This window comes from Copadichromis virginalis, linkage group LG17 (genome assembly GCF_057382275.1).
Source record: "Copadichromis virginalis isolate Kocher_CV1m ecotype Utaka linkage group LG17, C_Virginalis_male_GT1.1, whole genome shotgun sequence".
In the NCBI taxonomy this organism is placed as follows: Eukaryota; Metazoa; Chordata; class Actinopteri; order Cichliformes; family Cichlidae; genus Copadichromis; species Copadichromis virginalis.
The window spans coordinates 25,936,258-25,945,854 of NC_140634.1; the positions used below are offsets into that span (position 1 = coordinate 25,936,258).

The following is a 9,597-nucleotide window of genomic DNA, read 5'->3' on the forward strand; positions in this document are numbered from 1 at the left end:
TTGTACGCATCCCGGAAAGAGGTGTAACAGTGGTCGAGTTGCCGGTTTCCACGTGTGTTGAAAAGGATGTGTTGATGGAGTTTTGGTGAGACTTTCTTCAGGTTTCCCTTATTAAAGTCTCCGGCTGTGATAAACGCTGCCTCTGGGTGTGCGGTTTCCTCACTGCTGATCGCGCTGTACAGTTCCCTGAGTGCACGGTCAGTGTCGGCTTGTGGGGGAATGTAAACGGCCGTAATAATCACTGCTGTAAATTCCCTCGGTAGCCAGAATGGCCGGCACTTAATCATCAGGTACTCCAGGTCCGGTGAGCAGAAGGATTTGACCGGGTGCACGTTCGCATAATCACACCAGCTGTTGTTGATCATGAAACACACACCACCGCCTCTGCTTTTCCCAGTAAGATCCTGTGACCTGTCCGCGCGGTGCACAGAGAACCCCGGCAGTTGTATTGCGGAGTCCGGTACTTTGTCCGATAGCCAGGTTTCTGTGAGGCAGATCACGCAGCAGTCCCGCATCTCTCGCTGGAATGAGATCCGTGCCCGAAGCTCGCACAGCTTGTTCTCCAGAGACTGCATATTAGCCAGTAATAAACTGGGTAACGGTGGTCTGTAAGTGCGCCGTCTCAGTTGAACCAGAACGCCAGATCTTCTCCCTCTGCGTCGGCGTTTGCGGCCTCCAGGGCCAGAGAACAAAGGCGTCTCAGGTGAGATGAATGGGGGGTCTGCAAACGGAGCGTCCGTGTTGCAAAACTTGAACTCCGGAAAGTTATAAGAAAGACCGTCTTTTATGTCCAGTAAGGTTTGTCGGTCGTACACAAGGAGACAAGTGCTGCTCGTGAAAAAATAAAGGAAAAGTAAAATTAAACACAGAAGAAAGCCGTTGCTTGGGGGAGCTCGCGACGAGGCTGCCATACTCGGCGCCATCTTGATCTTCCAGTATTCACTGATGCTTATTTCAAAGATTTGGACAGCCTGACACAGACGTTAAGTTTCACTTTCAATTTAAAGTTCACGGTGAAATCACATGAAACACTCATGCAAGTGGATATAAGAGTAGATCCAAGAGTGATGTAAGCGTAGCAAAAGCACTAACAGCACTGTACTTCACAAACAGACAACATTAAAAGTTGCCAAATATTTAGATCATACCTGGACATGGAAACTTAAGAGGATTCAGACTTTCAAACAGGCCTTGTACACCAAATCTCAAATATAAGTGCAAAGAGACTTGCCTTTTTTTAATCTCAATAAAACGCTTTACAGTATAAGTGACAAGCAAGATTCGTGTGGAACAGCAGACTCAAAGACACCCATAGGACCCTGCAGAGGGTCATTTAAAACTACTAAAGAGTGGCAGAAATACTGTTTTCCTACCAAGCAATCACAAGTTCCATTCACAACCAGAGTATAGTGATCCCACCAGCTTTATTTTATCACTCTGTCTGATTTATAGGCCACTCAAGGTAAAGCAAGTGATGCAGAGATTTGTTTTAGCCATGGGGGCCATGCAAGCTGTATCCTGACCAAAAGGGATATACGGCAGATCTGCTTTCATATCCTGGTAATTATAAAGAACAATGCAGGAATAGGGTATTGGATAACAGTCTCTCTTTTCCAGTATTTATTTATTTTAAATACACTAGTTCAGCAAAGCATACATTCACATAATATTTAAATTCATGTACATTTCTTTCATATGATGGCAAACTATTCCATGTCTCTCTTCTCAGAGGTCTGATGCATTACCTGACAGTTAAGAGTAGTTTCCATGTGCTCTCCCTCTAGAAATCCCTGATACAGTTAATATTACAGTGTTTGCAATTAAAATTATACTTGGCAAATGAGTTCTTTACAGCTTTACAAAATCACAGTATCCCTCCCAGTTATCACAGGAGGTATAATAATTCAAAATAACGCAAAAATTTCCAAAAAAGTGCGAGTCTATATCAAAACGTTTGATGTAGCAGCTTCAATGCACTGTGCTCATACAACAAACAGTAAAATGAATGATTCATTCATCCAAAGTTTGCTTTGCTTTTCCTCCTCACACAGAAGAAGGCAATTAAACACACACAAAAGATGATCACACCTGCAATCAGCAAGACTTGCTGTACTATCTCCAACATATCAATGCGGGAGAGAAGTTCCCTCTTAAACATGTCAGCAGTTTTATCATCCAGCGTTGCCGTCTGGTTACACAAAGGACACAGAATATGAAAAAACGACTTATTAAAAAAAAAAAGTGAACAAACAGGCTTCGCACATAATTTTTTACTTTTACGTACCTCATTCATCCAAGCAAGAGGTAATAACGTGTGATCTTTCACTTTGTTAAGCACCCTGCAGGACAAAGAGTTAATTAATTCATATTCACTGCTCTTAAAATGTATTTCTTCAGCTAGTTTTAAAGATTAGGAAATTTGCTTAGTCACTTTCTTATATAAATATAAGAATATAAATAGCTCTTTCGTGTAATTTCTCTAAAGCTACCATTAGCCATAGTTAGCTTATGGCAAGAGATGCATTGAGACAGATAAAAAGCACCTAAATAACTATATTCAATTATCGCTTGGTTGAAACAGTAGTAAAATGCCTCTAACTGTCTAAAAACATTTAATTTTGCTATTTTTGTAACACCATAAGTCAAATTAACTCCAAGATGGTTAATGCTATGTATTAGCAAACTGATGTTGTTAGCTACGGCACGTGTAAAGACAATAGCCGATAGTTTTCTAAATTATTCACATTCCAGTGCAAGACAAGCTATCCAAATGCTTGAGCTTAACTTAAATAATAGCCTAACACTTGCCAGGATCCCACAGTTATCCCATTTTTCCTTAGCCCAAGTCATTTTCTCCTGATTCAGTAGCTCTATTTTTATTTTTTTTTTTGTTTAGTTAGACTGCTTAGTCCTGGGTTCTTTACACTGTTGGTAACTCAAGCCACCACACTGTAGCCTTTTGGACATTTTTCATAATTCTTTAACTGGCATACAAGATTGCAAAAAGGCACCTTCATACTGAAAAAAGTCATGTAAGAGTTACAAATTGCTTTGGAAGGGCATAATTGTGTTCTGTCTGTCTGCATCCTTCCACGGAATATTTGTTGAATCTACACAAACAGCAAATTTTCACCTCTTAATTCCTTTAAAAAGGTGAACGATAACTTACGTAATGTCTTTTGCTGGTCCATACATCATATTGACTTGAATTCTCTTGGCAAAATTAAGGGTAAAACCAGTAATCTAGTGGAAATATACAATAAATAAAAGTTAGCATCTACAAACTCCTGTTGTTCCTAAAATGTAAAAAAACATCAAATAAAATAGCATTGGTTCATACAGGTTCCACATCCAGGAAAGTTTTATGGTGCTCTTCATCTGGGTGTAGGCCCAACACAACCTCCCGTAGATATTCACTGCCTTGAAGGAAGTGGGGCAAAGAGATGAAGATTGGTCTACCTGTTAAGATGACAAACAGAGAATTAAAAGCTGCTGGGCAGACTGATAAATCCTTATAACTTTAGGATGCATGAATTTCCAATTGAATCATGATATGCTGTATGCTGACTGACCGTCTGAACAGGAACTTATGTCCAGTGCTCCAGCCAAGGTGCAGTTTTTGGTGGTTTCATAATTTCTGCAGAAACATTTATTGTCTGGGTTGTCCACAGGAGAGGCTAGAGTGGATGATAGGAGGCTGTAGCGGTAGACCTCAATACCTTTAAGATTCATAGTTTTCTCATAGCTAGCTGACACAGACCTGAAGACAAACAGATAAGAAGTCAATTCAGGTTCATCTTTGGCTCCACATAGCAACTTTATTCACACAGGAGTATATAACAAAGTTCTGACCCCTAGTGGTTACTGATAGGATAAAGTCCAAAGGTTACAGTAAAGCTCCAACACTTGCCTTTCCAGGAAATACCAAGAGATCTTGATATCAGGCACGATCAAATTAAATTTTACCTACAAATGAAATTATTTATCACCTGCAGATGTCTGATGAGAAGAAATAGAGGGGTACATCCTTATCCACAAACGGAGCAAAGGAAGAACCATCTAAGGAAAAGAATCAGGGAAAAATCTGTTCATAAGGGTAATTCATCTGCATCAGGAGCTGTAGAAATACGTTACATGTACATGAACACATGTTACTTTATCCTACGTACCTGTCCCGTTGATCATGTCACAATATGTATCATTCCAAAAGCTTAATTTCCTGTGGGACAAGATTGAATTTGTCAGAAACACTGACAATTGACAATTGGATTTAACAACAAAAATAAATAAATGGTTGTAGTTAAAATGTAACATCTAATTATCCATTAAACTAATTTTGATCAAAGTTACAGACTTCAAATGCGGTATTTTTAGTCATAATTGTACTCACGTCTCTCCTCGCCATCTGTCAATTACAGACACTTTTGAAATGTCATCCTTTCCAGTGAAGACATTGTAGGGGCCATCAGTGGTACCATTATACTGTGGAAAACATATTTCATTCAAATTTGTTAAATAATTGATTTTTATGCTGCATTTGGCATTTGGTACAAGTGTTTACTTACAGGTGAAAATAGGCCGATGGTGTCTTTCAATATTGGGTCATGGTAACCCCACAACAGCTCCTTAACTGTACGGTGTTGGAATAGGGAAGAATTTGTGCTATTTATGACCATGTCTAGCAAGATATGTGATGCTGGAGGAAGCAATGAATAGGCCCCCTGAAAGAAAATCCAAAACACAAACCCTTACATTTGGAAAATGCTATCATCAATGAAGGTATCACACAAAAAAAAGCAATATGGTTCCATATGTATTATGTACATATATTAAATGTGCAAACAAGAGCAGCTGTTGTCTCAGGATATAAGGCAGAAAATAATCCTCTTTTATGAGAGTGATTCTTCTTAATTACTTGCAAGCACTACAAGCAAACTCACACTCATTGTTAAAGCTTTATCAAAGTTTTGAGAGAACACTCATAAACTGCTCATAAAGAAAAATTGCCATTGACTTGCCACTTGTCTGTATGTTCCACCCTCAAACACAGTAAGAGATGTGTGTGTGTGTGTGTGTGTGTGTGTGTGTGTGTGTGTGTGTGTGTGTGTGTGTGTGTGTAAGTATAAAGGTGAATATCAAACTGAGTTTAGACAATAAATTAAGATGAGCTTAAGCAGCATTATAAAGTAAAGTGGATCAAAAATCTCCCAACACAGCGTGACAGACTGATAAAGTCATACAGAGAACAATTAGTTAAAGATAGTGATGATAAAGGTGATACTAGATAACACTGAGGTGTCTATAATTTTTCATAAAAGAGAATTCTTGAGAACTTTTTTTTTACGCCTCTATAAAAGGAAGTACCACTAAAGCTATTCTAAGCATTTCAAAACCTTTTCTTAGAGTGTGAGTGAATATGCAAACATGTTGTATATTTTGCAAACTTCCAGGGCAACGTGGCAGTTAAGCCGCCTATTCATTTAAAGCGTTAAAGTTGTCAGAGTAAGTTGTTGGAGCTGTCAGAGATATTAGCTTCCCATATTAGCTTTTTTGGCTATACCATATACTATCTGCTGGTAAACATCTTACTAACCAACCCAAGTATATTGGGTTATATATGTATAATGTTAAAATTAAGATTAGTGTAGATTTGCTATTTTAGTGCAGCTAAATGCATTTCAAATTCAGGTCAACTTCTTTGCTAATCAAAGCCCCATTCATCTAGCAAGTAATATTCTATTTTTCATCCATTCTCTTCCATTTATCCAAGAGGCAAGGAACACCTTAGAGAGGTTGCCAACCTATCACGGGGCTAACAGAGAGACAACAACCACCATGCTAACCACTGCACCACCATGCTGCCCTCAATATTCAGTTACCAATTTGTGCACTTGTTCCAGACAGACCTGGAGGTCAGCACCCTGTTCCAGCAGGTGTGTTTAATGAACTCTCAGTCTAACCCTTAACTCTGAGTTGATTAACTCTGATTTAGGAAACTCAGCTTTTTGGGTTCCAGAATAGCTAGTTAGTTCATTTCAGCACAGTCTGAACAGTCTCTATTTTTGTCCTGTGGACTGAAGAAAGTAAATGTGGATCTGTACAGCAGGGGGAAAAGAGGAATTGTAACTTTCAGCATCATCAACTCAGTCATTTCTAACCCAACTTAAATTTCCCCTAAGAGATTAAAGGCTTAAATCCTGTCAAATTTTACCTTCCAGTTTTAAATGTAATGAATAGGCCATATGAAACCACCCATTGTGAGGGAAAAATGTGTATTCCCTGACTGGTTGGCAGATGGTTGCTAGCGGTTGCTGGCATTTGCTGTGAAACTAAAGATCTCGTCAAACAGGCCTACAGATCGATCAGTGATCCCGTAGTAACAGCTGTTCTCTAGATCCCCTTTTCCATTAGTACCTACTCGGATCACTCGCCACAGTTTTCAGAGTTTTCAATTTGATCATAGTACCTGGGATAAGGTACTAAAATGAGTACAGGTGATTTCTAGAGGTTGGTGAGAGTCGTACGCATGAAATTGATCCCAAATATCTATACGGTACTGGACCAAAAATCACCCAGAAACTGGTTTGGTCCTAGGAAAAGTGAAGGTGAATGGGTGCAGTGGTCACCTGTAATTTTCATGGAAGACACTGACTTGGCTGCAAACATTCCCAAACTACTCAGAATGACACAAAGAACCACCAGTCAGGAAATATACATTTTTCCCCAGCGATTCAAGGTTTCCAGAGGCGGTCGCTGACAATCTATGTAACTGAAGCCTTTCTTAACTACTAATTTCATTTTTCATACATCTGTCGTACATTTTAAAATGTTGCTCAGCATTACTTATTGACTATATGTGTTAACATTTTCAACTTAAAATGCTAACAGACCATGTGTAGCCTAGACTCAATAACTCCCTTTAAACTACAGTGTGTCCCGTTTTATTATTTTAAAGTTATTAGTATATTGCAGGGATTATTAGAGTAATGTACAGTAAATGTTTCAGTCTAGTGTATAGCTGATGTGCTGTCCATAAAGTCACTGTGGTAACAAAACCCTGTCTAAATATAACAAGTAACCACCTAACATCTAACTTATTATGTTCACAGCAGACCAGAGTTTAAGATCTCACTCTGGAATAGAAAGCTCAGGATTTCCATTATGTCAACGTTAACAAGCTCAGAGTTTGCAATAAATCCGCTTCCTTGAACAGGCCCCAGGTTCCTCAGTGGTATCACAAAAAAAAAATTAAATTAATTAATTAATTAGTTCATGAAATAGAAACAGAAAATACACAATTTCTGCAATACATTGATGAGCCCTTTCTTTTATCCTTGCTTTCATTTGTGATTTAAATGAACCATCCTGGAAGGTAGAGTGTAACCCTTCTTTCATTATAAACAAAATGATACGGAGGGTCATAAGACAAAAAAGGTTTGGAATCTAAAATTAATGTTTGAAAAGCAAGCCAGCACAGCTTGCCTTGGCATGTGCTCGTACTGGCATTAGAAAAGAAAAAAAGAGGGTACAGAAACTGTTAAAAGCAGAGCTGACACAAGTTGGGAATCACTATGCACAGCCCCTGACACTTACGGCCACTGCCAGGTTGAGTGAGGTGACTGTGTCTTCCTCTGGTCCCACTGACATGGATGGTTCGAAGATGGCACCCAAGGGCAGCACGAAGGAGGCAGTATTATTGGGGTTGAATGTGACGTTCGCTTTGGGAAGATATCTTGTCCTTAATGAGGAGAGGGTCATGAATGCATGTGGTGTGCCATGAGATAAATGTGATAAAGGACTAAAACAATATCACTATACCGAATGACTTTGAAATTAAAATGATATGCAGGAGGAAAACAAATCCAACTTACTTATATGTGTACGGTCCTTTTTCCTGTACCTCTGGAAATGCACCTTCCTGCACGACCTGCTGTGGGTTTTTCACGTCAAAGAACCAGAACTGCCTGTAAATTGCGATCTCTGAAGCTGCCCAGTTGTCATAAGCTGTCGTTCCAGGCTCAATGACAGCTTCCTAAAACCCCACAGACACACACACACACAATCTATTTTTAACATGCCTCAAGACTGCCAGCAGGCCAGCAGCTCCCCTGATACATGAAAAAGGAGGATGCTCTGTTATTTTAAAAGATCGTTCAGATTTAGACCGTCTCTACAATGTCTAAAAAGAAATCACACATGCTTTTGACAGACGAAAACAAGACGGCACGCCTGGCTTTCTGCACGGCTTCTTGTTTAGTGCTTGGAGCAGCTTTCCACAACATACGCCTCTTCCCTCTCATTTCACCTGATTCACCTTGATCTCCACATACACACACACACACATACACACACTCACACTCTCTATCACTCCCTATCCTGATTCCAAGGGTGAAACATGAGCGCCATACCTTCTTGACTGTCCTCTCAATGATCATGTCCCCCACTGGGATAAGGATGCCTCCCAGGATGGCTATCACCGCCCCAAACACAGATCCGGCTAAAAGCCCGCACTTAATGCTAAAGCAGCCCATGGTGGTGTGTGTTGCCTTCCTTCCAACCGTACGTCCGTCTGGCTGCCTGGCTGCTTGTTCTCCTTCTGTCTCTGTGTTTGTGGTGTGTGCTAGTATGTGCAGCTTGCCCGTGTATCAGGAACAGCAGCAGCAGCACAGGCAGGCGGTACTATCAGAGGAGTTGACAGAACAGCAAAGGCCAGGTAAAGGCACACACATATCTTGCAGGTGCCAGATAAATTAAGTTATATAATGACAAGACAGGATTATGGTTCAGCTGATAGGAGTTTTAACCTGGTATGAGTAAGCACTTTCTGGCAAGGTGATAACAGTTTGGCTGAGGAGAAAGGTTGAAACAGGACATGGGGTGCGAGTATAACGTGAGCAGGTTGTTATTGTACATGATTTTGTTAGATTTTAGTTTATTCTTATTGCAAATTTTATAATAAAACCACTGACAAAGATGTATAAGAGTATATAATAGCAGTCCTTTCTTATTCTGATCCATATTTTATCCATATGTATATCTAGTCATCTCTAGCCTGTTTTACTACTTCTACTCATTTACAGTCCTGGGGAAGACCACACAAGCTCAAAAAGAAGAAACACATAAATCATTAAGAATATTCCCATTATCACAGTGCATTTATAATGCCTTATCTGTATTTGTGTCTGTGTGGCTGGAAATGAATTGCACGTTATCTCGCAAAGATATTTCCCCCCATGCTTATCATGAGTCTATGTTGAAATAATTTTTTATTGTCATTATTTGTTTGGAGCTTGCTCAGCAGCAATATAATATTGATTACAATCATGCAAGGATGGAAAAATCATTTAAAGGTTGTTGTTATCTTTTGTGTTTCTTTAATTACATAGTCTGGCATGGTGAACAGCACTAAAATCGTTCACACTTGTTTTAGTTAATAGATTAATAGATGGGTCTTTCTGGCTATACAGGACTACGTGCTAAAAAAGACTGCATGCCTGGTGTGCCATTTCAATATTATAAGCGGTGAGAAAGAAAATTAGCGTGGATTTGTTTTGAAATTCATTCAAAACACTGAATACTACACTTCCCATAATGCAA

The 9,597-nt window shown here is 39.5% G+C and overlaps 1 protein-coding gene across 1 annotated transcript; it reads right to left on the reverse strand.

Moving 5' to 3' along the window:
- Positions 1-1,588: 1,588 nt before the first annotated feature.
- cd36 (CD36 molecule (CD36 blood group)) lies at positions 1,589-8,708 on the reverse strand. Its single transcript, XM_085437565.1, has 12 exons — positions 8,409-8,708; positions 7,872-8,032; positions 7,594-7,738; positions 4,566-4,721; positions 4,391-4,482; positions 4,170-4,219; positions 3,990-4,059; positions 3,573-3,760; positions 3,341-3,459; positions 3,170-3,243; positions 2,285-2,339; positions 1,589-2,188 (listed from the first exon to the last, which is right to left on the reverse strand). The coding sequence occupies exons 1-12, from the start codon at positions 8,529-8,531 to the stop codon at positions 2,015-2,017; spliced, it is 1,407 nt and encodes a 468-aa protein (XP_085293691.1). The 5' UTR covers positions 8,532-8,708; the 3' UTR covers positions 1,589-2,014.
- Positions 8,709-9,597: the final 889 nt, after the last annotated feature.